This window comes from Lagopus muta, chromosome 15 (genome assembly GCF_023343835.1).
Source record: "Lagopus muta isolate bLagMut1 chromosome 15, bLagMut1 primary, whole genome shotgun sequence".
NCBI lineage: Eukaryota > Metazoa > Chordata > Aves > Galliformes > Phasianidae > Lagopus > Lagopus muta.
The window spans coordinates 6,952,172-6,979,805 of NC_064447.1; the positions used below are offsets into that span (position 1 = coordinate 6,952,172).

Sequence of the window (27,634 nt, forward strand, 5' to 3'; positions counted from 1 at the left end):
AGCTTTGGTTTTTTACAACCTGATTTGCCTTGTTTCCATGCAAGTAGGAACAAATGCAGAGGAAGCATAGGAGTATGTAGGCCTTTTGGTGTTTAGTTCAGAGCTGCTACCGAAAATTAAGTCTGTGTTAAGAATATTCTTTCCCGAACAGCATGTTGCAAGTAGATTGGCCAATATATTGTATTCTTTTAAAGATACTTCATAGAAAATTTATTATGTGTTATTAACTGCCATTTCAACCTTCTGATCATTATTGGAAATAAGTAGGAGGGAAGCAGCTTTGTTTGTGCATATATTTTTCTATTTTGGAAAAATGTTGACTCTGTTCTTGGTGGTGCTTTAACATCTGGAGACTCCACATTTCTTTTTTTTCTCCCCCAAAATGCAGTAGCAAATTGCTTCAAGAACTGAGACAGGAAGGAGCTTGCTGTCTTGGCCTTCTTTGTGCTTCTTTAAGCTATGAGGCTGAGAAAATCTTTAAATGGATTTTTAGCAAATTCAGCTTATCCACAAAAGATGAAGTTAAACTTCTTTATTTGTGTGCAACCTACAAAGCACTGGAGACTGTAGGAGAAAAGAAAGCCTTTTCATCTTTAATGCAGGTAAGGCTACAAGTTAAAACAGGAATATTAATGACGTGCAGTGCGTGAATTAATGTTTAAATTAGAATGACCGGTAAGTAATTTCTGTGTTGACATAATAAGTAAGCACAGTTAAAACTGGGAGGGGACTTTGTATGAAATTCTTTGGTATTGATTTTGTTAGAAGAAAATGTCAAGTCTTTGTATGATAGTGGCATCAAAAAATGTGCTTCTTAGGGTGTATTGCAAATCCAAAGTGAAGAATCTTGTTGAGAGCAAGACAACCCAAGCAAACAGTACACATAGCCTGGCCTGTGGATTGCTTTTACTTGCCACTTTCTGTCTGTAATGTCGAGTTTGAATTTTATGGTATTTGAGACAGAACAGAATGTGTGCAGACAAACTTGATCCTTTGGTTCAAGTTCTAGGGTCTTATTTTGGGTGTAGAGCAAGTGCATTTATGTCTCCATTTGGTTTCTGTTTTATGGAAACTAAAAGCTTTCAGCAGGAGAAATAACCCTAGAACAAGTTGGCCTTGGCTAAACAGTTGAAGAAAAACTGTCCTTAAACTTTAAAATTGTTTGTTATATCTCAAGCAAATATTCAGGTGAAATGGGTCTTTTGAGGCCACCTCTGTGGTGCTTTTTAGTGTTTTCCTCCCAGCAGGTGTGTTGAAAAGCTTAACTCAAAGCAGCTCACAGAAAGCCTGTCTTTATATTCTAGCTTTTTGATGGGCTGTGTTAATGAAGTGAAATGTCTAGTAGCATTGCTTTATTTTTCAGCTTGTAATGACCAGCCTACAGTCCATTCTAGAAAATGTGGATACGCCGGAGTTACTGTGTAAATGTGTCAAGTGCATTCTTCTGTTGTCCCGATGTTATCCGCACATCTTCAGCACCAATTTTCGGGTAAGCTTAATTTGTTCTCTGTATTGTTCTCTCTGAGGTACAAAAGTTGCTGTTATCTATTTAAGTAACTTTTTTCCCTTCCATTTTCCCCCAAAATTTCTTTACAGGACACAGTGGACATACTGGTTGGGTGGCATATAGATCACACTCAGAAGCCTTCATTGACTCAACAGGTGTCTGGTGAGTTTGGCTGAAGGACTGCAGATATCCATTCTGGCTTGCAGAAAGTGGGGTGGGAGGCTACACTAATCTGGTTCTACTAAGGTGAAAGGTGACAAAATGAAAATGAGTTTCTGGCTCTGCAATGATAGATTTTATTCCTAATTTTTAAATTTTTTTGCCATTTTATGATATAGGTGGAAAGATGGGACACTTTAGACTGTATTTAAGCATCAGTTAATTTGTGCAACTCCTTAATAATTAGTAGGTTTTTGAATTTTAAATTCTCAAAAATTAAGTGACGAAAGATAAACTGTCTCTTATATACCTAAAGAAACTGTTGTGGGATAGATGCTTTAATTTACAAAAATCTCTTTTTTGTGCATTAACTAGTTCCTTTGTTTTAATTGGCCTGCTGTTTTTATGTAGGATGGCTGCAGAGCTTGGAGCCCTTTTGGGTGGCTGATCTTACTTTTTCTACCACACTCTTGGGTCAATTTTTAGAAGATATGGAAGCTTATGCTGAGGTAAATAAGGCTTGATTGTATATGCCAGAGTTAACTGTTACAGACATGTATATGCTTTGGCAGGGGGGTTGGACTCGATGATCTCTGGAGGTCCCTTCCAACCCCTACAATTCTGTGATTCTGTGATTCTGTGATTTCATTAAGACATACACAGCTGTTATTTAGGCATGTATTATCCTTGCAGAAAATGAAATTCTAGGGTTTTCCTGGGGAAAAGAGGGTCAGATTGCAGAGTATATATTCAAGTTATATGGAATGACAGTTGTAGAGTGCTCATGGACTACTTGGACTGCAATCATAGCCAGGCTGTCAGCCCTTGTCATTGAGAATATCATGTTAAGTAAAATTATCAAAAGAGAACTCCCTTTATTTTTAAAATGCTGCAGTGAAGACATTTTTACTATTTTTCCTTATTTTCTTTTTGTCCAACATTGGTGTGTTTTGGTAGAGGCTGTTAAGAGGGGAGATGCTTATTGTTTCCATAGATTAATGGTAAATGTCTTTTTAAACAATAACAGGATACATTCTGCAGAAAACAGTGTAGCAAGAGGTTCTGCTCCTATTAGGAAACTGGAGCATAATGATTTAACTTTTCTTTGACACTGTAGCCTTTGCTTGTTAATACAGCATAGAGTTTTTCTGAAGCTGTCATAAGATGAAGAATTTCTGGCTCCTGTACATTTTTATAACTGGATTGTGCTGTAGTCTACATGTTAATGCAGTGCTAGCAGAATTGCCTTGCATGCAGATGGTATGGGTAAGGTTGTACTTCCTACACAATCTGTGTAACTCAAAGCAGAATAAATTGTTCAGTTCTATTAGCACACTTACACTTATGCTTTTACTTCCAATGGTACAACTCCAGCATTCACACATCTCTTTGGCTCTCTTCTGCCCACAGAAACTTGCACTGCTGTAACTATAGGCACATGATTGAAACTATTAAGTTAGCGTGGTAGGTTAATGCTTAGCAGCTTGTCTGCTGAACTGGACGGTCTGCATACTCCTAGTCATGGAAGAGCCCTGAGATAACATGTTAATTTAAGTTGTGGGGAAGGTGATTCAGGCTAGTGTGTTCAGTCTTGCCGTGGGGTAGACCAAGGCTATATCTGTACTGCTGAGATCAGCACTGGGAAGGCTCCCAGGTACTGCTGCCAGCTGGCATGGAATAGCCTGCTTCCCCAAATCAGTCTGCAGATAAAGGTAGCTGTGTGTAAACAGTGTGTTGGGAGTGGCCACCTGGACATCCTGATGCCAAGCTGTGGCTAGAAGTTGTTCGGGATGGTGGTATGAAGGTATGACAGTGCTGCATGTCGTGTTCCAGAGACCAGAAGCATTATAAGGCTGTGTTTTAATTTTCAAGGTACAGTCTAAGAGCGCTGTATTTTAGTGGCTAAGGTATGGAATGGCATTTAATTACTATTCCATGACTTGCATATCTTTGTGTGACTATTTTCTGTCTTTGCAAAATTAAGTACATTGGATAAATACATCTAAAACTGTATATGTTTGGAAACTTGCTATGATTAGTTCTAGTATCAAATGTTGGTCTTCATGTATTTTAACTGTTAGTAATGTATCCTGACATACCTGTGCACTGCAGGACCTCAGCCATGTGGCTTCTGGGGAGTCCCTAGATGAAGATATTCCTCCTCCCTCTGTATCACTACCTAAACTGGCTGCACTTCTTCGAGTTTTCAGTACTGTGGTGAGAAGCATTGGGGAGCGCTTCAGCCCCATTAGAGGACCACCAATTACGGAGGCATATGTAACTGATGTAAGAATTGAAGTTCTTGCTTTTCTTCATTGCTGACGTGATTTATTATCATGCGGTGACAGGTTTTTTTGATTGATGAATATATGCTAAGCTTGAATCAAGTATATTCCTTTAAAGAATTATATTGCAAGAATTTTATTAAATGTTGAGGTACATTGTGGCAGTGGCATATTGGAAGCCTATGCAGAAGATGTGAATGGTTTCTTGTAGGCAGTTGATTTCATGTCTGTTAGCTTTTTGTTACTGTGCAGTTACCATTTGTTCCAATTGCTATGGTGTTATAAAATCTGAAATTGTGTGCTTTATGAAGTGTAGTTTTTACGTTATTCGTGATGAAGTTACATCTAAGTAAAATATGATAGTAAAGTCCTCTTGTGCTATAGAGGACTTTGTTCATGGTTAGTGTAATACAGTGCAGCATGAGAACTAGCTGCTATATTTCTGTGTCATGACCAGTAGAGGGTGTGAATGGCATTAAAACAAAGATTGCACAAGATAAAAATATCTGTAATCAACATTGTGTTGTTGTTGAGCTGCACAACTGGAATCTGTGCTCCTGCAGAGTTCTGTTAGGGACAGAACAACTTCTCAAATAAATAACAGTATTGATTTCCCAAGTAAAGACAAGAAAGTTGTGTAACTTGTCTTAATCTGCAGAGGATTCTTGTGATGTAAATTCCAGAAAGAGATTTAGTCTGTTTTTTAGGAAAGAACAGGAGTTTGTTGTTATCAGTTGTAGAATGGACGTCTGGCTAATGGATTTGGGTTTTCTGGGTCCACTCAGGCCTTTAGCTAATAAGAAGCAAGCAGACAGGAGTTTATTTCTCTTCTTACACCTGTGCAGTGCAATACCATGGTGTATGTGATTCAGAAAAATATTCTTTTGAGAGAGTATTCCATGATGCAGAGTATGTTAAGGGGTAGAACATCAAATGGATGCAAGTATAATTAAATAACATAAGGTTCTTGTCTCTTTTGGTTTTGAAATGGATTAATATAGATGTTTCTCTTAACTTTCCAGGTTCTCTACAGAGTAATGAGATGTGTGACTGCAGCAAACCAAGTATTCTTTTCAGAAGCAGTACTCACAGCTGCCAATGAGTGTGTTGGTGTTTTACTTGGCAGTCTGGATCCAAGTATGACCATACACTGTGACATGGTTATCACATATGGATTGGATCAAATGGAAAATTGTCAGACTTGTGGCACTGATTATATCATTTCAGTCCTGAATCTGTTGACACTGGTGTGTACATGTTATGTTATTTTTCCCATGAGGAAATACTGTTGTTTTTTTTAAGGCAGAATGCTTTTTTCTGTCTGTGATAGATGTATGCTTAAAACTCTACTTTCCCTGATTACAAGCAAGAAATTCTATTGCTAGTATTCATTCCTGAAAAGCCTGTGTTGCTAGCTTGTTTTCTGTTGCTAGCTTGTGCTTTTAGTTTTAGCCTGAATGTTGTTTTTATTTTGTTGGTTTCTTTGTCTTGCTTGACTGTTGGTCTCTGCAGTTGATGCCACAAGAGTTTGAGTGCTTAATATTCTCAGTTTTTCTATTGAATGGCTTATGCCATCACCTGGGAAATCAGAATTCTTCAGAATGTAGCTCTTAGAGCACAAGTTTTTAAACTCCATGGATGCAGGTTGATGGAGCCATTTTCTCTCAGCTATTCCGTCAGAGCCTCAAAATGACTAATTCTTTGCATGGGTTTGGGAGGGCAAATACCAAATATTTGTGTAGGTGGGAGACTTTTAAATATACTCTATGCAAGGTAGAAAAAGTGTTTTGATTAATCTTTCATAATTTATGGTAATATAATTAGATTAAGGTATTTATTTAGAAATTGGTTAAATATTTTTCTTTTGTTTTATCCCCAGATTGTTGAACAAATAAATACAAAACTACCATCATCATTTGTAGAGAAGTTATTTATTCCAGAGTCTAAACTGCTTGTACTTCGTTATCATAAGGAGAAAGAGGTAAGAGAATTGTCTCTGCGTCTCTGCAGGTGTTAATACAGCCTTCTTACACATGTAAAGGGTGTAAAATGCTGTTCATTTTAAATAAGCTATAAGAAAGCACATGTAGCTACTTTGTGACTTTGGTATTTGGGCTCAGTGAGTGTTTGCAAGTTTTCTGCCTGATATGACAATGAAGTGCTTAGTTAATGTGGCTTTCATAGTTAGTGTGCACTATGTGAGTGGTCTAGAAAGCAATCTACGGACTGTGGATGATGCTTAATTACAGAAAACTGAAGATTAGGGATTAATATTGAGACTAAGTTATTCAGCTTTTAACTCTGCAGTGGTAATTAATTTCATTTTGATTCCACACTAATAGTTTGCTTCTTTATTTCATACTGTCAAGGTTGTTGCAGCAGCCCAAGCTGTGTATCAGGCAGTACTGAGCCTGAAGAACATTCCTGTTTTGGAGACTGCTTACAGGTTGATTCTAGGAGAAATGACCTGTGCTCTAAACAGTCTTCTCTATAGTTTACATCTTCCCGAGGCCTGTTCTGAAATCCAGCATGACTCTTTCAAGAAGCATGTATTCACTGTGGAAAATGCAAAGTTTGTTGTTATATTTGACCTCAGTGCCCTAAGTACTATTGGAAATGCTAAGAACTCATTAATTGGGGTGAGTAAAGATCATATAGATGAAGTCTGTGCAATTTTAACTTCGTGTATAATGAAAAGTGTTTTCTAAGGTAGAATGTCTTAGCAGGGTTATTCCTGAATTGAAGCCGTTGTCAGAAAAATTCTGCTTTTTGAAAGTTGCCAGATAAAAGCAGCTTCAGTGTCTGCTGGTAGTGCATCAGCTGTGCGGAAATACTTGTTATGGGTTATTCTAAGTAAGCATAAACTCCTCTTAACAAATCGTTTAAAAAGGGGAAAAAAATCAGTTATGATCAAGATCAGGGAATTAATGGAGTTGTAAAACACTGTTTTCCATGGGAACAAGTGAAACCATAGTTAACTGTATGGAAGGCTGCACTTGAAAAGTGAATCCTATTTATGATGTTTCTGTGCTTACGTTACAATTTTCTTATAGATGTGGGCCCTTTCACCAACTGTGTTTGCACTACTGAGTAAAAATCTGATGATTGTTCATGGTGACATAGCAGTTCACTTTCCTGCTGTCCAGTATGCAGTGCTCTATACGCTGTACTCACATTGTTCCAGGTACGGAGGCTTGTAGTTCATCAGTATTTTAAGAGCACTAGGATGTGTTTATTTGAATGGAATAAATACGGGATGGAGGAATGTATTAAATAGGGTTTAACAATTAAAGTTTTGCCCAACACACTTTAATCAGTTTTTATTTAGTAAATTGCAGGGAGCCTGCATCTCAGGCAGCAAAGCATGCTCCAGCTTAAAGGTTGACATTTAATTTGGAGGAGGATAAGGAGTCTGGAGTTTGAGTAGAGGGAAGTGAGGAAGAAAATGTTTGGGTTTTGACATTATATGTAGTCGTGTGATGTTATAACCATATTAACTTCTGCTTCCTTTCTTTTTGTTTCTTATATACTGTAAGAAAATATCTTTTTTCTTTTCTTGCCTTGCCTTTCAGACATGACCATTTTATATCCAGTAGCCTCAGTTCTTCCTCTCCTTCCCTGTTCGATGGTGCAGTTATTAGTACTGTAACCACAGCAACAAAAAAACATTTCTCAATCATACTGAACCTTTTGGGGCTATTGCTGAAGAAGGATAACCTTACTCAAGATACCAGGTAGCTGTCATTTTCTTATTAACCAGGAAATGTCTTCTCCCAGTGGAATGACTTCATTTGGAAAATGGGATTTATTTTCTTCAGTAAAACGTGGTGTAACTTTAACCAGTGAGATGTTTGGGTTTTATGAAACAAGAATAATGGAGCGTATGTGGGAAAAGTAGCTGCTCACTTTTACACATGAAAATTAAATAAATTGCAACCATCATATATCTATACATTAAAATCAGAGCTGCCAAACTTCACTGAAAAAAGGATTTTGCTAATTGAAAGTATCCTACTAGAAGAGCTGCATGCCTGTTTTACCGAGACGTTGTGAAATCTAAGGATGATCTTAATGTTACAAAACCTTTTAAATAAAAGAGGAGAACTGTGGTATGATGTTGAACTGTACCGTGAAGTAATTTAAGTTGTATTGAAAGGAATTTTTGTGACTGTATGGAGTAACTAAAAGTTCTCATTTTCTTTTTTGAAGGAAACTGCTTATGACGTGGGCTTTGGAAGTGGCTGTTCTGATGAAAAAATCAGAGACATATGCACCCTTATTTTCTCTCCCATCTTTCCATAAGTTTTGCAAAGGACTTTTAGCAAACAGTAAGACTTTATTCATTGACTGTCTCTTTTATGCCATAATTACATACAACCTTTCTTTTTACATATCATGGTTAACTGTAACTGTGATTGTTCTACTTTTAGAAGTGCTTCTGGTCTTTATTATGTGAAAACTTGCACTCCTGTCCTTTTTTCCTGAACACATCCCTTGTCATGACTTAAGCAAACAGTTATTTTCTTAAAATAATACCTCATGGATGTGATGGTAATCTACATAAAACAGCAGCAATATCCTAATTCTACGAGTATGATGTGTATGAGTGTTATTTGACTAAGAAGCAGCAGAACAATTCCATGACATGATACATTGTTCTGGACTGCAGAATAATCTGGAAATTGAGTTATGGGAGCAAGTGCTTTTGGTAGCTTAGTACTAGCAAGAGCACTGTGTTTCCAAGATCAGGAGTTGCTAACTTTTATTCTTACTGGAAGTAAGTGGTATGTGCCAATGAATGGAGGCCATAACGTAATTAGCTGATCAGAGGTCAGAAAAGGTCGCACAAAGGACAAACGAGGCAAGTGACTTCCTATTTAACAGACTATTTATCTGATACAGCAAAACTACCCAACTAAACAAAAACAGAAATAAGGCATAAAGCCTCTGAATAATAGCTGTTCTGTAAAAGTATGTGGATGGTCTGCAGCAACCAGAGTAATGTGTCAGTTATCTGTTTCTAGCAACAGTAACTTTTTCAATTCCTTAATTTAGCCCTTCTGGAAGATGTGAATATTTGTCTTCAAGCATGTAGCAGCCTCCATGCCCTGTCTTCCTCCCTACCAGATGACCTTTTACAAAGGTACTTGCACACATTATATATGTTATTTGAATTATGCTGTTCATGGAAATGTTGACTTTTTTTCCACCCGCTTTTTGTTGCAGATGTGTTGATGTGTGTCGTGTTCAGCTGGTTCACAGTGGTGCTCGTGTGAGGCAGACTTTTGGAAAACTTCTAAAGTCAATTCCCTTAGATGTGGTGTTGAGGTAAGTTTTTCAGATTCACTCCATATGGAGAATAGTTTTCTTTCTTTCTTGGAATACTTTCTGTAGAATGAAAAATAATGTTTAATGGATGTTACCACATTTTTTTCTCTTCTGCTGTGTGATTTAAGATCACTGCTCAGTAAACTAGTAAGAGTATGAACAAACTTGATAAACTATGCTGCACTTCTTGAAACAAATTATGACTACTTCTAAGGTCCGTGTTATCCAGAGCTTCAACAATGTTTTGTCCTACTCTTACCATAAAGAATTGAACCGATAAAGTGTGTTGTCTTATCTCCAAAGAGTATGCTAATTTCCTCTCATTGTATGTGTATAAATATATATATGTCTTCTGCTTCCCTTCTTTCTGATCTATTCAATTACTTGGCTTATTTTTCCCACTGTTCCTGCAGTAACCGTACCCACACAGAAATACAAGAAATTTCGTTGGCTATAAGAAGTCATATGAGCAAAGCTCCAAGTAATACATTCCACCCACAGGATTTCTCTGATGTCATTAGTTTTATTTTGTATGGAAGCACTCATCGAACTGGGTAAGAACTTCTTTTTAAAACTGAAATTAATTGATGTTGAATAAATAGTGAAGAATTTCAAACTGTCTAAAATTTGTAACTATATTGTTACACTGTTTTATCTTCAGTCTTTTTTTTTTAAGGTTCCTTTCAAGTATTTATAAATATCCTCAAATATACATATTCACATTATGCATGTAGCTGCTGAAAATAATCTTCTGAGAGATTTGACTGAGAGCAATAAGTAGCTGGCATTTTTTTGTGTGCATTATAATCGTGTTACTGTATGAACTTGTGTTTTTGTACTGATGTTTTCTTTCAGGAAAGATAATTGGTTGGAAAGGTTGTTCTATAGCTGTCAAAGGCTGGATAAACGAGATCAACCAACCATCCCTCGTAATCTGCTCAAGACTGATGCTGTTCTCTGGCAATGGGCCGTTTGGGAAGCAGCTCAGTTTACTGTTCTTTCTAAGCTGAGAACTCCCCTGGGTAGAGCCCAAGATACATTTCAAACAATTGAAGGTAATGTAAAGATTCTTTTTTCGTAGGATTTTTTTTATAAGTTTGTGTGGCTAAGGAATTCGTGTCCAAGGCAGGGAACGTAATGGTTTTATTTTCCAGTGATAATAGATTTTAACATGTCTTTGTGTAAGGTGCTAAGAAGAGCAGAATATCAGTTGCATAACCATGATTTTTTTGAGAGACTTTGTTTTAGCATTGCTGTCTCTGGACATGTTGATTTAAAGCGTTATCTCGTGAATGTTTTTTTTTTTCTTCCATGTTTTGGTGGCATATGTAGGTATTATTAGGAGTCTTGCAGCGCATACACTAAACCCTGATCAAGATGTTAGCCAGTGGACTACTGCAGACAATGATGAAGGACACAGCAGCAATCAACTCAGGCTTGTTCTCCTTCTACAGTATCTGGAGAACTTGGAAAAACTGATGTACAATGCTTATGAAGGATGTGCCAATGCCCTCACCTCTCCACCCAAGGTTTGTGTCTGATGTTACTAGAAACCATCTGTTGACTTGAGGAAAACATTTTCAGGATTGTGTGGGTCTTAAATCTGAAACATTTTGGATTCTACAGCATTTAAGCACATACTCTAATGAAACTCGAAAAGAACAGCTTCTAAAGCAGGGTTTGAGAATGTTGGTTTGTCTGGCTACGATGTAGTTTTTTCTTAGAAAATGGGGGGTTGGGAGGGAAGGGCTTATTTTTGGAGTATCAGCATGCATAGTGATAGCAGTAAGCAAATCTGAGTACCAGATTTTTATAGTTGTTGCTTGTATGTATGTTGTCAGTAGTCCTCTGCTGTAGCATTATTTGGGGTCTCAGATTGCCTTTTGAAGAATTAAATATTTGTAAGATGCAGTTTTCTGTAGTTTCAGATCCTTCACTGTTGAAATAAGTTAATTACCAGACTTTGATATTACAGTAATATGTAATTTAATCTTGAAGTGAATTAACATTTTCAGCTTAGTGTGCCAGGTCAGCTGCATGCTGTGCATGATTTCTGGATACTTGTATTCAGAACATTCAAAATGCAGATTTTTAACGTGTTTCTTCTCTGAGGCTGAATTTTCAGCTGAGAGGTCAAGAAACCTGTCATGACTTTAATTGTTTTTCATATTAAGCACTGAATGCAATTATTTGTACAAAAGACAGGGATTGTAAAATTGTCCTTTTCTGTCTTAAAAGGTTATCAGGACATTCTTTTATACTAATCGCCAGACGTGCCAAGATTGGCTGACACGGATTAGACTTTCCATCATGAGAGTTGGGCTGCTGGCTGGCCAGCCTGCTGTGACAGTCAGACATGGTTTTGATTTGCTCACAGAAATGAAAACTAATAACAGTTTATCTCAGGTATTCTCTTTTAAAATGCTGTTGACTGTTGTAAAAAATATCCCTACTATGTCTTAAAATTTAATCTAATGCAATCAGTGGGTATTAAACCAAGTGTTTTATAAGAGTGGCTTTTACATGAAACGCAAGTTTTGAGGTTTATACTTCTCTGTTGATACATTTTTGTGGCTAGGTGATACTGTGGATTGGAGACTGCAGTGACTCTGCACATTCGGCCAAATAACGTACATAAGTGAATGCTGTTTGAATTGAGCAGTTTTGGTTTAAGCAAAAGGCACTGCTTAAGCCCTAAGAAACTTGCCATTCTGCTCTATTAGTTTGAGGTTTGTGTCAGTGTCTGACTTGTCACTGTGAGCAGAAGGGGTGCATTGTGAGGGATTTTTTCCTGCACGAAGTAACTGGCAGATAAACATAGGGGTGGGGTGAGGGAATCAAACGGTTGTTTGCTTAAAAAAATGTCAGCAATTTGGTTTGCCTAAACCTTTCAACTAAAGACATTTGCTAGGTGTTTCTTACTCCTGCTTCTTTATGAATTCCTAGATTTATTTTTAGTTAGCTGTAGACCACTATACATAGTGACTACAAGCTATTAACATTCAAGCTGGGAATTTGTGGCATGAATGCTTTCTTGAGTACCACTGCTTTTCCAAAGGCAGTGTTAATGGGGGAATGGACAGAGTACTACACAGTAGGCATATAATGAAGAACTTTATTCAAGCACTTAACAATGCATGCAACTCTTACTTCATTTGAGATTTGTTAAATAAAGGTTTTGGTTTGGTTTTAGGGAAATGAATTGGAAGTGACAATTATGATGCTGGTGGAAGCTTTATGTGAACTTCACTGCCCTGAAGCTATTCAGGGTATAGCTGTCTGGTCTTCTGCTGTAGTTGGGAAGAGTCTTACCTGGATCAACTCTGTAGCTCAACAGGCAGAAGGGCGGTAAGGTTTTGTTCTGTTTTGGTTTTTCAGATAATTGAATGTTACAAATTTGGACTTTGTTTCTTCCTATGCATATTTCTACTGTTTATTACATCAAGCATTTTTAGATATTTTAATTTTAGTTTATCTGTGTTATTGGGATTTTAGTATAAATGGTGTTCAAAGGTTCCTTTTTTCTTAGTTTCTTCCACATAACGATACTGTTTCAGTTTCTGTTGCAAAATATTATTGCTACAAATATCCTCTGTTTTATGTTCTGGCCAGTGGCAAGATGTGAGTATTGGTTGCCAAGAGAAGTAATCCAAGGGAGATGCTTTGCAGATTTATTTTTCAGTTTAGTTTTAGAAAAAAATGGCTTTTACATCTGTTGAATTGGAGTCTTTGGCTACAGTTACTCTTTGGTTGGTTGGAGTTCAACATAGCATGTGCCAGAATTGTAGTGATGCTGTCTCCTTTAAAGCAGAACATACTGTCTTCTGTATGAAATGAAAAATGGGCATTTTTTGATTAATTAGTTTGTCTGTTAGCAGAAGATTTAAAAAAAAGACACTCAAGATTTCAATATTTACAACTATTTTCCCATTTTTGCAAGATTATTTAAAATAGTGTGCAGGATTGTAACAGTACCTGAGGAGTTGCTCAGAAATGTCAGACTTAATATGTGAATTGTTTGTTCTAGACCCAGTTTTACAATTCTCTATGAAATATTTAACTCATTTACTTGCATTTGGGTGTGACAGCGTGACAGTCAAATTTAGGTCTTGCATCTACTTCAACCTGGAATTGGTTTGAAGTTGGATTACATCTGAATGGAGGAGCTTTAAGACAATGCTAGAATCTAGAAATTCAACTCGCAGGCTTGTTTTGATGTTAATCAGTCTTTCTGTTGCTGAAGATAAGAAATGAACATTTGGATTGTTGTAAAGAAATGTTGCAAGAACACCACTGTACCAAAAAGAAAACTGATTCTGTAGAATGCTGACAAAAATATTAAACTATTTAAGGTTTGAAAAAGCAACTGCGGAGTACCAGGAGCACCTGTGTGCCATGACAGGAGTAGATTGCTGTATATCAGGCTTTGACAAAACTGTTCTGAAGTTGGCCAATTCCAACAGTGTGAATAACGCCAGCCCAAAGCACTCCTTGAATGGTCAGTATTTGTTGGTTTCTTCTGGAAGGTGTGTGCATAAAATTAGAATGTTTGTTTGTAATTGTAGCTTCTGATTCAAAATTAAGTGACCTGTTTCTGCCTGCAGTTAAATTTAATCACTTAATGCCATTGAAATGAACATCACATAAACATATGACAGTTTGCAGTATTGATGTCTAGCTGAATGAGATTCATAGGTAAAGTATTGTGTTTTAGTAGGTTGATAAGACTTAGTGTTTACTGCATAGATGTATTATAGCTGCACAATTGATTAAAGGTTTTCTGAGCTGAGATTTCATTATTGTCTCATCTTTGAGAAGAGAGATCCTTTGTTCCTAATTCAGTCCTTCTGTTTTCCTGTTTTGAAACTCCTTTAGATAGATGGATGGAGGTTTTCCAAAACCTCCCTTGAAAAGATCCTATATATTAATTAAAAAAATAAATAACTAAAATACCCAACCAGGGGAAAACAAATCAAACGTTCTTCCTCCACTCTCTACTTCCTTAACTATTATGTAACAGTTAAGAAGAATGATGTTTCTTGAGTGAAGATGTGTTACGTTTGAGCAACGTAGTTATTATTTTGAAGCACATAAGTATGTTTAGATGTACATACTGTTTTTTGTTGTTGCTGCACAGGAGAAACTAGAAAAACTGTTCTGACTAAGCCAAGTGACTCTTCACCTGAAGTGATAAATTACTTGGGTAACAAGGCATGTGAATGTTACATTTCAATTGCTGATTGGTCTGCTGTTCAGGAATGGCAAAATATGGTCCATGACTTGAAGAAAAGCACGAATAATACCTCAATCAATCTGAAAGCAGATTTTAACTACATAAAGTAAGAATTTCATTCATTTATTCAGAAGTGTCTTACGCTATTGAAGGTCTTGTGGATTTTAGTAATAATGTCATTGAAATAAAGGTGTGATAAGTGTCCTCCTTAGGGGAGGCCTGTAAATATCATAACTAACATTGTGGGGAGTTGCCGTGGCTTTCTGACTGTTGAGGTTTTTAAGTGTTCAAGAATAAAGTCTTTTAATTGAAAGCAGAAGTTAGCAAACTTAATCTGGTTCTGCTAGTAGAAGGTGAATCCTTTCACGTGGTTAACTTCTTAAAATGCCTGTTGTGGTACAGTTTTTGAAAGATACTCTAATGTAGAAAGTATATTAATATATTAATGAGGTGGATTTAATGGCATAAATGTTTTTGTTTTTAATAGTTTTGAATTCCAGCTTTTGTGCTTCTTAAGCTTTGTCTGGTTCCTGAAAAATATTGATGATGTTGAAATAGGCCTTCAAGGTTTAAAGGTCCTTTCATTTAATTTGGCAGCTTTTGATTACTTTCCATCCCTGTTCCATTGCAGATAAGCTTAGCAAAATCCTGAAATTACTTGAGTTAAATGAAGTTCCATCCCAAAGCTTACTTTCTATGCATAAAGAAAAAAAAATTGTTTTTGTTTCTAAATTCTTGCATAGTCAGACTTTCTATGGTCAGGAAGAAATGGTTAGAAAAGTATTATTCATGGTCTGTTAATACATCATTTCCAGCTGCAAAGTTTCTGTATTTTCTTCTCATTTATAAATGCTTTATTAAAACCTGGGGGTTTTGATACCATTCTTTTTTTTTTTCTTCTGTTTGAATGAGAGAGATTTAGTTTCTGGAATGAAGCAGGAAATGTGAAAATAAACCTGTAAAACTTGAATTGCAGATCTCTGAGCAGCTTTGAGTCCGGTGAGCTTACTGAATGCACTGAGCAACTGGAGTTATTACCAGGAGAAAATATCAACCTACTTGCAGGGGGATCCAAAGAAAAAATAGGTATGTTAGTTGAAATAAGAAGTGACGTGAGTTGAATTACAGAAGCAGATATTTCTCCATTTATCTGTGTGACAAACGGTAACTTCTGAATGCAGTTTGCCATGTTTGGTGGACTGATGTGTAACCTTTATGAATTAAGCTTCCAAATGATTTGCAATGATAATTCGGAAAAATAACTTAGGATATTTAAAAAGTCTTTTGTGGAGGTAGTGTGTTGTAAGTAACTTGTTAATATGAATGGATAGGCATATAAAAGTGAATTTTTTCCCTATGACTGTTGCTTTCAAAAATTCATTCTTAACATTTGATATTTGGAAATTCTACTTAGTTTCAACTTGTTTTCTCTGTGTAGACATGAAGAAGCTCCTTCCTAATATGCTAAGTCCTGACCCGAGAGAACTTCAAAAAGCAGTTGAAGTACAACTTCTGAGAAGTTCGGTGTGTCTGGCAACAGCTGTGAACCACATGGAACAGGAGCAGAAGTGGCAGTCAATATCTGAGTAAGTTACAGCATGTTATAAATGAGTGTAACCCACTGTGACAAGCTGTTCTAGTTTTTCAAATGAAACTTTGTGAGCTGCATAATCTGTACTTCAGCATTTATAGTACTGTTGACTCCTAGCTTACTCTGTTACGAGGCATAAGCTTACTCAGGGGAAATGAATTGGTGTTTAACTTAAGACTGTTGAGTCAACATGTGACTTGTTATGTTTTTGAATGATTTCTTGATTGTCAATATGCAGATGTAGGAGTTGCTTTTTTCTTCAGTATTTTTGGTACTGTTTTCTAATAAATAGTCCAGCTAACAGAAATAACTGTTAACTTTTATTTCAGAAATGTTATAAAATACTTAAAACAAACATCACGAATAGCTATTGGACCTTTAAGACTTTCCACGCTCACTGTGTCTCAGTCTTTACCAGTGTTGAGCACTCTTCAGTTGTATTGTTCTTCTGCTTTAGAAAACACTGTCTCCAACAGGCTGACATCAGAGGTATGGCTGCGTGTTTTAATCAGATCTACGTTTCACAGTGTTCTAATTCTATAGCCATGTTATGAAGTATTGAATGTAGAATGTAGAACTAAAGAATCATTGAGGTTGGAGAAGACCTTCATGATAATCAAGTCCAGATGTCAGTCAGAGCTACTGAGTTACCGTATGCTAAACCATATCAGTTAATGCTGAATCAGTTAATCAGTTAATTAAACAATGTCAAACTTCAGTGAGCACAGATGACCTGTTTTCTGGAACGATAGGAACAATAGTGCTTGTTGGTGAGCTCATTCTTATGGTTGTCCTCTCAAAATCAAGCATGTCTTCATAGGTCTACATAATACATATTTGCTTTTTAGCCATACAATTTGACTGCTAATACTGATAATAAGAATGCTTGCTTTTCACTAAAGTAGTCTTTGCTTTTAATAAATGCAAATACTTATTTATTAAGCTGTCCTGACAGCTGTACAACCTTCATGCCTCTTTCAGGACTGTCTTATACCTCTCTTCAATGATGCTTTGAGGTCATGTAAACAGCATGATGTGAGGCCGTGGATGCATGCACTGAGATACACAGTGTACCAGAATCAACTGATGGAAAAACTTAAAGGTATACAAGCTCTTATTTTAGTGCTAAAAACAGTTAAATACAGAATTTAAACTAAATTTTCATTAAAAGTGGGAGCTGCATCTTGTATTACTAAGATTAATTTTTAAATTCCAGGTTTTGTTATTTAGATGTTTTCCCTTATTTAAGTGTCTCAATTCTTACTGAATGCAGACTGTTGTTAAGAAAAAGGAGAGTCCTAATTGCACTTCAGTTGCTCATCTCATTGTACTTTATTTCATTTTTGAATGCTTCAGTGATCAAAAATGGTCATGAAAACCCCAAAAGTGCATTTCTAGATAAAAAATAATTAAGTGACTGAAACATCAAGGAATTTTTAGGAAATGCAAAAGGGTTGACCAAGTTCTTTACTGATGGCAGTACACAAAATACTCCTATATTGGAGAGAAATTATACCCTGGATAAAACCACTGTTGTTTTTTTTTTTAACTGTGCTTAGTATATCTTGCTTTCTTCTTCAGAACCAACAGTCCCAATTAAGAGTCATCTAATGGAGCTGGGCTTAACAGCAGCAAAATTTGCACGAAAGCGAGGAAATATTGCCCTGGCTACACGGTTGCTTGCCCAGTGCAGTGAAGTTCAGCTAGGAAAAACCACCACTGCACAGGACTTGGTTCAGCACTTTAAAAAACTGTCTGCACCAGGTCAGATAGATGAAAAGTGGGGTCCTGAACTTGATATTGAGAAAACAAAGCTGTTATACACAGCAGGTGAGTATCGCTAGCAGAAATTGTAGATTCTTGAGCTGCTTGTCCTCATGGCCAGGCTAAATCCTCTGAGTAAATCTTAATGGAACAGCATCGTTAGTAATTGCTTTCATCCTATTAACTGTTGTCTCAGTCTGAGTTTTCTTTGTAAGATACATTGTTATGAGCCTTATCTGAAAATACTGAATTTCAGAAGAAGTGTTTTGAATGAAGTTAACACCACTAAAAATCTGCTTTGCATAATGTGCAGGTCAGTCAACACATGCCATGGAAATGCTGAGTTCTTGTGCCATATCGTTTTGCAAATCTGCCAAGGCTGAATATGCGGTTGCTAAATCTATTCTTACGCTGGCTAAATGGATTCAAGCAGAATGGAAAGAGATTTCAGGACAGTTAAAACAAGTATATAGAGCTCGTCAGCAGCAGAATCACACTGGTCTGTCTACCTTGTCTAAAAACATATATACCTTGATTGATCTCCCAGCTGTTAATGCATTGGAAGAGGAATATCCCAGGATTGAAAGCGAATCTACAGGTAGATTTGTTATTGCACTTAGTTTTATTTTGTTAAATTAATTTCTGATGGTTCCACTGAGGGATAGTGCTAGTTACAAAGAACAAATACTCCATCATTGCTATATATAAATATATGTACGTATAAGCAGTCTCTTTTTGTATATGCACAGTGTCTTTTTGTATAGGTATGGATGCACAATTAGAAAAAACAACAAACAAACAACCCTTGATATTTCACTTTTTATATTTCTTTCCTGATACTTTTGTCACTTTATTTCTTGCCTGAACATGAAACTGTAACGTATTTATTTTTTATTAAGAGGATATAAAACCTTGTCATGCTCGTCTGCTTTCAGCTCTTGATTTTTTTTTTTAAAGTGTGAATGGGATCTTTTAGGTTGAGCATTAAAGCAGCTGTATTTTTAAGGCCTTGCAAATACGAGTCGTGGTCACGTAGCTTCCATCTATGTTTAATTTGAAAATTTTGTTGTTGCCACTAAATACTCAATTTTCTGCAGACCTTTCATAGTATGCTTTCATAGCATAGTATTTTTGTGGTTTTGGAGATCATGAGCCTCTTGCTTCAGTTTCATCCTTCTGTGACAGAGAAAGCAGTTGTAGAGTACAGACAGTGGTTGTTAGCAAATGAAAAACTGTTTTGCAGTTAGTGTCAAAGCTGAAAAAGAATTGCTCTGGAAAATTTTACATGTGGGTACTAACTTAACCAAAAAATTATGTACTTAGAATAATTTGCAGTTATTTTATATGTTGAGGTAGTCAGAAGTACCTGTTACGTTGTAATGTATGTTGCTCCATTTCTTCTGTTACAGTAAATATTGGAGTTGGAGAACCTGACTTTATCTTGGGACAGCTGTATCACTTGTCTTCAGTACAGGCACCTGAAGTGGCCAAGTCTTGGGCAGCCCTGGCTAGTTGGGCTTATAGATGGGGCCGGAAAGTAGTTGATAATGCCAGGTAAATTCATCCTAATGCTTGAAGCATGATTACAGCATAATTAATATATTTTTTTAAGATGAGTTCTAGCATTGTATTATTGATTATAGCTTTTACTTATGGTCAAAAGTCAGATGTGAGTAGGGAATTATGACTGTTTTGACCTTTCTAAAAAGTGAGTCTCTGTATGTGATCGAAGATGAAGATTTATCTTTCAGGTTCTATATACACAATGTTAATGGTCTCCTCAAATAAGAATATAACTTATTAAATGTTACAGTCAGGGAGAAGGTGTTCGTCTGCTGCCCCGAGAAAAGTCTGAGGTTCAGAGCTTGCTTCCAGACAACGTTACAGAGGAAGACAAAGAGAAGATTTATGGGATCCTTGGGCAAGCAGTGTGTCGTCCAGCTGGGATTCAAGTAAGTCGGAGTTTTCCTGTTTAAAATATGCTCAGCTTTGTGGTTTATTTTCTGTCCCCTGCTTGTGATTCATATTAACTTCCATAAGTGTTTTGTAGTTAAAATTCAAACAATATACAAGTTCTCTTAAGAAGCCAGCTGTTAGTTAAGTGGTACACAGACTGTGCTAGTACAGTCACACAGTGCAGTTGGATGAGTTGCCCAAGCAAAAAAATGGATTAGGAACTAACAGATCCTTGTAGAAAAGGCTTGAAGACTTGGTCAAATCTGTTATTTCTTTATTTGTACTTAGGATGAAGATATGACTCTGCAAATCACTGAAAATGAAGACAATGAAGAAGATGATATGGTGGATGTTATATGGCGTCAGTTATTAACAACTTGTCCCTGGCTTTCAGATCTTGATGAAAATGCAACAGAAGGTTTAATTAAAGTATGGAGGAAAGTTGTAGACAGAATCTTCAGTCTCTATAAACTCTCCTGCAGTGCATATTTCACTTTTCTCAAACTCAATGCTGGCCAGGTTAGTGTTGTGCTGATAGGAAAGTTGAGTTATAAAAGTTTCTAAATGATGAGATGAACTATATACTTAATTTAGAGGAGTATTTCTTTCTTTTAAGGTTTCACTTGACGAAGATGATCCAAGGCTGCATTTAAGAAATACTTCTGAGCAAAGCACTGATGATGTTATTGTGATGGCAACTCTAAGACTGTTAAGGCTGCTTGTAAAACATGCTGGAGAGCTTAGACAGTATCTAGAACATGGGCTAGAAACTACACCCACTGCTCCTTGGAGAGGTAGGTGTATGTTACCTAGCTCTTGAAATTGATTTTGACATGTCTTCGTAAATGTAAGCAGAATGATAAGCAGAAGGATAAATGTGAGCAGAAGGATATTCATTGTATTCTTGGGGAAAAAAAATAAAATATTAAACACAGTGGAAGAAAAGCAAGTTCTCCACTTGCATGAAAGTTGCTCTACGTTCTGATCTTAGAGTACAGATTCTCCTGTACTGAGATGCTGAAAGAAGAAAGAAAATGTGGTTTGTGGAGAGTTGCATTATTTTAGCCTCTTAAAAGAAGAGTGTGTGTGTGTGTGTGTGTGTGTGTGTGTTTCTCCTCTAGCCACAGATTGAAATACGTTTCAGAGAAATGTATGTGGCTGCAGCAGTAGCAGTTGTCTGTCAGCAGACTACTGGTTCAGTTTGATCAGGGGCATTCCCCAGGAAAGATACCAAGTTGTGTGGAAGGCAGCAGAGGAGGAGGAAGCCAACTGCTGCCGAAGTTTGTTCGTTTGAAACATCCAGTTTACTGACTTCAGGAACTATTGCATCTCTCCTGTTTTGTTTAAAATTATGTAACAGTGGAATTCATTTTCTAGTGCTTGATTGAACAATGTCATCTGATGTGATCTGCATTTGAATTGTATGACTAAATAAGCAATTCAGTTGCTCGTGCTCTGAAAGGCAGTTATTTAAAAACAAAAGAGAGCTTTTTTGTTGGGAGCCTAGACTTTTCACAGAATCATAGAATGGAAGGGACCTAGGATCATTTACATTCCCCCAGTGCATAAGTAGCATGCTTTAGAAATGTGCATTGTTTAGCGTATACAGAAAGGATCCAGCATATCCTCTTGTCCTGTTGCTGTAGGTATTATTCCTCAGCTCTTCTCTCGCCTCAATCATCCAGAGGTGTACGTTCGTCAGAGTATTTGCAACTTATTGTGTCGAGTGGCTCAAGATTCTCCCCATCTCATACTGTATCCTGCAATAGTGGGTACTATTTCACTCAGCAGTGAATCGCAAACCGCAGGTATGAGAGAAAAATATCAAATGTTCAAATGCTTTTTATCTAACATACTTTATATACTGGGTAAAGTGTTGTTTTTTTCAGTATCAGTAACATTGTGTATGAAGGACTGTTGGGATCTCATAGATACTTTGTACTTTGATTTACTGCTTTTGCACATCAGTTCTGAATTTTGTCATTAATTGTGGCCAAGTATATGTTACATGGGGTTCTAACTCTAAATGAGATATTGAGTGACACAGCTTTGAAGGCCAGAAGAGCATGGATAATATTTTAATATCTTTTGTTTTTACTTTCCCTTTCTCAAATTTAGGGAACAAGCTTCCTTCTGCTATCCCTACTTTGCTAGGTAATATTCAAGGAGAAGAACTTTTGGGTGGTGAATGTGATGGTGGGAGTCCACCAGCTTCTCAAGAAAGTACTAAAGATGATACAAAAGTTGGGTTAAATGAAGATCAAGCAATGATGCAAGATTGTTACAGCAAAATTGTGGAGAAACTCTCAACTGCAAATCCAACAATGGTATTGCAGGTTAGTAATTCAAATGTGTGTTGAACTGCAAAATACTTATCTTGTTTGTAGGGCTGCTGAAAGTTTGGTAAAACTTTGTTATGCTGTCATCTTTGTCAAGCTCTTTGTGTACAAATATAAGTCTCAATACTAGTACTTTTAAAAAGTTATCTTTATTTTATATAGGTTCAGATGCTAGTGGCTGAGCTGCGTAGAGTTACAGTTCTGTGGGATGAACTTTGGTTGGGAGTTTTATTGCAGCAGCACATGTACGTCCTCAGAAGGATTCAACAACTCGAAGATGAAGTCAAAAGGGTCCAAAATAACAACACTCTACGCAAGTATGTGTATTGGTCAAATCAAGTGAAGATTGTTAGATGGTTGTTGGGGAGGCATACCATCAAGGTGATCGTGTTGCACTTGAATTTGTACTGTCCTAGCTGCTTCTCTGTAAGTTAGTGGCCTTATTCAGAAGCATTTTGGTACCACAGCTAGTACTCTGATGTAATGAGAGGCAGCAACAGGGTCGATCTCTGAGTCTGTGTTGGGATTTCCTCAGTAATAATCTGTTAGAACCCAGTGTGAATTGAGCTGTAGTTTGAGAACTTACAGTTCTTCATTTCCATGGTGTTTTGTAGGATTCAGCTGAGATGAGGACAACTGTGTGCAAGGATAAGACCTGTCTGGAGTTTACTGTAAACACAGATAGTTGGAGTAAACAGAACATTGTAATTTGCTTTTCAGTGTGCAGAAACAATTTTTTTTATCTCTTATCTGGATTCTCCTGTGAATGGATTTGTGGAAGGGGAAGGCCTTCATAGGATGCTTGCCTAAGCATAAAAACACCTCTTAAATTCCACAGTCAAGTCTGAAATAGAATGGCAGAATAGGATATTCCTCTTTTCCTTCTTTAGAGTGTGGTACACTCTCATGAAGTGGTAATAAAGAGCTCTTGTAACAAAGGAAATGAGTTTAGGGTGTTTTGTATTCCCTGGACTTCTGAAATCTGGGTCTCCAGTGGTGAAAAGCCCCACTGCAAACGTTTCAGTTTGAAGTATGATTCAGAGGAGCATTTCATTTTAATACAGTTGTTCTCAAAGACCTCATTATAGAGATGCATTGGTTTTGTGATTTCTCTGATGTCTTGTTTGCAGCCTGTTTTAATGCTCTGCTTATGAGGTTGTTTTTATGGTATTAAGAGAGATTTTTTTTTTTAATAGAGAAGAGAAGATAGCAATCATGCGTGAGAAGCATACAGCTCTAATGAAGCCCATTGTATTTGCTTTGGAACATGTCCGGAGCATCACTGCAGCTCCTACAGAAACTCCTCATGAGAAGTGGTTCCAGGATAACTATGGAGGTGCCATCGAAAATGCACTGGAAAAACTTAAGAATCCTTTGAATCCTGCTAAGCCTGGAAGCAGCTGGCTCCCCTTTAAAGAGGTATTACATCACAGGCTAGGGGTTGTCTCACTCTTTGGTGTCCTGTTGTTGTCTTCATGTTCCAAAATCGTGTCCTGAACTAGTCTCCTCTGCGGTCAGCATAGACATGCTCCATACTGAAGCACAGTAACTTTGGTATCTCGGCTGTCTGCCATACTGCACTTCTACCCAAAGGAGTTCTTTTTTAATATCAATTTAGAGGGCAGAGGGCTCCTGTTTTTTATATTCTGTCTTTCTGAATCTATGTAATTTAAGCTTAGTAGCTTCAAATGGTAACAAGCTGATACTCTGGTTATCCTGAGTGATAGCTGTTCTGTGCTGCAACTTTCAATTACTCAACCTTTCTCAAAGGTACTTAGTCAATTATGTGATTTTTGTCTTAGTTTTTTATGTGTTGAGGGGAAACAAAGTGTTTGTGTTGCCCACGTGGATGTCCAGAGGCAGCCTGTTGTTTTTTAAATTGCTTGATAGTTTTAAGTTTTCAGTTTTACACAGAGTTCCTTCAGCTTTGCAAGGAGCAAGTAGGCATGGAGATATATAAAGAGGAGTTTGCTAGAGACTGCCTTTGACTACACCTGAAAGATGTATAAATGCAGGAGCAAACCTCTTGAGGAGTTTGACTTCTTGTGACTTTGTTGCTTATTACCAGACAGGCTGCATTTGCTTCACAGAGTGTATGTCTTGGATTTTGTCAACTTCATTCTAAACTGTAAATGGATTAGTAAGGTGCCAAGGATGAAAAACAATTGAAGGAAATCTCTGTACTTTCTAGAAGAGGAAGACCATTAAGTCTGTTTTTAATTTTTAATGCTAGCTTTTAAGGTGAGCCCCAACCTAAAACAAAACATTTCCTTGGAATAGGTTATGCTAAGTTTGCAGCAAAGAGCACAGAAACGGGCTAGTTATCTCTTGCGGCTTGAAGAAATCAGTCCTTGGTTGGCTGCCATGATGAACACTGAGATAGCGCTCCCTGGAGAAGTATCCACCAGAGACACAGTCACAATTCATAGTGTGGGCAGCACCATCACCATTCTGCCTACCAAAACCAAACCTAAAAAGCTGCTTTTCCTGGGCTCGGATGGGAAGAACTATCCGTACTTGTTCAAAGGTAAGAAATTGAGATTTTTATTAAACAAGTTAATATCTCTGGTTGCAGACCAGATATACTAGAGTTGGAAGGATGCATGTCGTCTTTGTGCGCAGTACAGACAGAATGTTTCATCCGCTCACTCTCCTCCCTTTATTCCACCTCACTTTATGTGTTTAAGGATTTTTGCCTTCCAAAGCTGTAAGTCAAGGGAGTTTCAGTTATCTTTTATATTTTTAGGATTAGCTGGATGCACTTTACCAGAAGCCTAAGAATCTCAGAAGACATCTTTTAAGACTTCATGTCTCCTTCAGTAGGGAAAGACCTGTTCACTACACTAGTTACTGTTTTGTATGCTGCTCACAGAGAGATGTGGTAAACTGATTCTAGTAGGTAAAAGTTAAGTAAACATTAAGGTTTAAGCTGAATGACTCATCTTTAACCTGCATAATTTGTAGAGCTGTTTGTAGTCGGAAATGAAGTAGGATTTCAGAAAATGCTTTTTGGGCTTTAGGATGGAATCTTATTATCTAGAAACTGAATTTTAAACTAATTTAACACAGGTTTAGAAGACTTGCACCTGGATGAAAGAATCATGCAATTCCTATCAATTGTGAACACAATGTTTGCTACCATTAACCGTCAAGAGACCCCGAGGTTTCACGCACGGCATTACTCTGTGACACCTCTGGGAACAAGGTCGGGCTTGATCCAGTGGGTGGATGGAGCTACACCTTTGTTTGGTCTTTACAAGCGATGGCAACAGCGAGAAGCTGCTTTACAAGCACAAAAGGTAACTACAATGTAGGGATGACTCAGGAGGGAAACTTCTATTCTCATTTGGTTGGCAGTTCTAAGTAACATAGTTTTAAAATAGACTTTTTTTGTTTACGATCATGAAGGATGGGTCTGTGTATTTGCACTTCTTGAGGTTCTACCAGATGTCAATGAAATTATGTATATACATATGTGTATGTATATGTATTTATATTTATTACAGTAGCTAACATAAGTATACTTTTCTGGCACAATAATGCAAGAACTGTTTTTGAACGAATAGAGTTAAACTTAGATTTCACATCTCATTCTCTACTCCTTTTCTATTTTCAATGTAGTCTTTACCACAGTATTTTCAAAACTGGCCTTAGTAATTACTGAGTAAAGTTAAGCTAATACAAAGTGTTTTGACTATCTTTAGGTTTTCTCAGTCATTGAACTTCAAAACAGCTCTCTGCACTGTGAAGTCATTGTTGAGGAGTTGTTAATTGTATGTTATTCTCATTTAGACTGAATGTGGGAATCTTTTCTGTGGTAATGTAAGCTGTGACTTGTACACTAGCATTTTTAACCTCTTCTAGGCTCAGGATTCTTATCAGACTCCTCAGAATCCTGGAATCGTGCCTAGACCTAGTGAACTCTACTACAGTAAAATTGGACCTGCTTTAAAGGCAGTTGGGCTTAGTCTTGATGTGTCACGTCGTGACTGGCCCTTGAATGTGATGAGAGCTGTTCTAGAAGAACTGATGGAAGCAACTCCCCCAAATCTCCTAGCTAAGGAGCTCTGGTCATCATGTACTACACCAGATGAATGGTGGAGAGTTACACAGGTAAGTTACAACAAATATATTTTGCCTTTGAAAGATTTTTTTTTCTAATGGGATGAAGGTCAGCAAAGGCTTAGGATGTTATCAAGCAACGTTGCTGTGCAGTTTGATGAGTTAGCACTGACAGAGTTTCACAGAATGGGGAATGTTGGTAGGAAATAATGTAGTTGTACCATCTGGAATAAAAAATGTGTATATACCTGATTTTTTTACATTATTTAACTAGGATTATTGGTTTAAGAAATGATAGCTCTTGTAAGACATCATATAGAAAACAGCTTGAAGTATGGTGGCTTTGATTTGTCTTCTGCTTAAAAATAATGCTATAAGATAGTAGTCAGTCCAATGTGTTGGCAGAGAATTCCCACAAATAATTTTTTCCTGAAACTCTCTTTAAAGTCTTATGCAAGATCCACTGCAGTTATGTCCATGGTTGGCTACATCATTGGTCTTGGAGACAGACATCTGGATAATGTTCTTATAGATATGACCACGGGAGAAGTTGTCCACATAGATTATAATGTTTGCTTTGAAAAAGGTAATTTAAAAATGCCTTAAGTTATTCTAATGATAGGTTTCTTTTTTTGGCAATTAAAAGAAACAACTTAAATTTTTATCTTAAAGGGAAAAGCCTTAGGGTGCCAGAGAAAGTTCCATTCCGGATGACGCACAATATTGAAACAGCACTTGGAGTGACAGGAGTAGAGGGGGTTTTCAGGCTTTCTTGTGAACAGGTAAGTTTGGGAGTTTGTGAAATACCTGAGGGCTGTCACTTACCAAATATAGTCTTAGATGCTTGCTATTAAGCATTCTGCTGTTGATTTATAAAGTCTTGAGATTTAGGTTGATTTACCTTTCTGTAATATGTAGCCTAGCCAAGTACATGCTGCAATCAAGTCTAAGTAGCTTGGTTAAGGTAAAATTTGAGCAATGTAGTAATCTCTTCTGACAGGAAACTAGTCTGTTTGTTCACTTTCTTATATTTTTTTTTCAGGTAAAATGTGAATTACTAAATAGCTAAAATTATTAGTGAATTTCCAATCTTTGCTTACTGTAAGAATTCTGATGGATTTTTAAGAAAACAGTGATTCCCCCCACATAAAGGGAACACTTTATTAGCTGTAATCCAAAATCTTAGCAAATGTGTTTTGGAGCTTTTTATTCTGGAGGTGCTTTCACAGAAGAAGGGCTTGCATGTCCCAAATGTCCCAAAGCAAGTGATTCCCAATGACTTCATTCTTTCCTTGGCCTTGCCAAGTGGATGAGGTGGCTCTTTATGAGGACTGTAGCTAGTCATTTCCCATTAGACACTCATGAGTTTTGCTTACCCTTTTTCTTCAGTACTCTTCTTTTGCAAATGTG

General features: G+C 37.0%; 1 protein-coding gene across 1 annotated transcript in view; it reads left to right on the forward strand.

The window, feature by feature from the left end:
* SMG1 (SMG1 nonsense mediated mRNA decay associated PI3K related kinase) overlaps nt 1-27,634 on the forward strand; it is a 61,929-nt gene that overhangs the window by 19,174 nt on the left and 15,121 nt on the right. Inside the window, exons 6-44 of the mRNA XM_048961419.1 lie at nt 389-602; nt 1,364-1,489; nt 1,597-1,669; nt 2,078-2,175; nt 3,779-3,952; nt 4,974-5,198; nt 5,831-5,932; nt 6,321-6,590; nt 7,005-7,135; nt 7,524-7,685; nt 8,161-8,279; nt 9,007-9,094; nt 9,178-9,279; nt 9,693-9,833; nt 10,135-10,334; nt 10,612-10,808; nt 11,518-11,685; nt 12,473-12,627; nt 13,632-13,777; nt 14,417-14,618; nt 15,489-15,598; nt 15,951-16,098; nt 16,433-16,592; nt 17,085-17,205; nt 17,685-17,933; nt 18,181-18,465; nt 19,277-19,421; nt 19,681-19,819; nt 20,112-20,342; nt 20,440-20,617; nt 21,470-21,631; nt 21,942-22,159; nt 22,325-22,479; nt 23,359-23,581; nt 24,443-24,689; nt 25,232-25,461; nt 26,027-26,275; nt 26,672-26,810; nt 26,897-27,006. Of these exons, the coding sequence (XP_048817376.1) occupies nt 389-602; nt 1,364-1,489; nt 1,597-1,669; nt 2,078-2,175; nt 3,779-3,952; nt 4,974-5,198; nt 5,831-5,932; nt 6,321-6,590; nt 7,005-7,135; nt 7,524-7,685; nt 8,161-8,279; nt 9,007-9,094; nt 9,178-9,279; nt 9,693-9,833; nt 10,135-10,334; nt 10,612-10,808; nt 11,518-11,685; nt 12,473-12,627; nt 13,632-13,777; nt 14,417-14,618; nt 15,489-15,598; nt 15,951-16,098; nt 16,433-16,592; nt 17,085-17,205; nt 17,685-17,933; nt 18,181-18,465; nt 19,277-19,421; nt 19,681-19,819; nt 20,112-20,342; nt 20,440-20,617; nt 21,470-21,631; nt 21,942-22,159; nt 22,325-22,479; nt 23,359-23,581; nt 24,443-24,689; nt 25,232-25,461; nt 26,027-26,275; nt 26,672-26,810; nt 26,897-27,006 (6,592 nt within the window). The remainder of the gene's footprint in view (nt 1-388; nt 603-1,363; nt 1,490-1,596; nt 1,670-2,077; nt 2,176-3,778; nt 3,953-4,973; nt 5,199-5,830; nt 5,933-6,320; nt 6,591-7,004; nt 7,136-7,523; nt 7,686-8,160; nt 8,280-9,006; nt 9,095-9,177; nt 9,280-9,692; nt 9,834-10,134; nt 10,335-10,611; nt 10,809-11,517; nt 11,686-12,472; nt 12,628-13,631; nt 13,778-14,416; nt 14,619-15,488; nt 15,599-15,950; nt 16,099-16,432; nt 16,593-17,084; nt 17,206-17,684; nt 17,934-18,180; nt 18,466-19,276; nt 19,422-19,680; nt 19,820-20,111; nt 20,343-20,439; nt 20,618-21,469; nt 21,632-21,941; nt 22,160-22,324; nt 22,480-23,358; nt 23,582-24,442; nt 24,690-25,231; nt 25,462-26,026; nt 26,276-26,671; nt 26,811-26,896; nt 27,007-27,634) is intronic.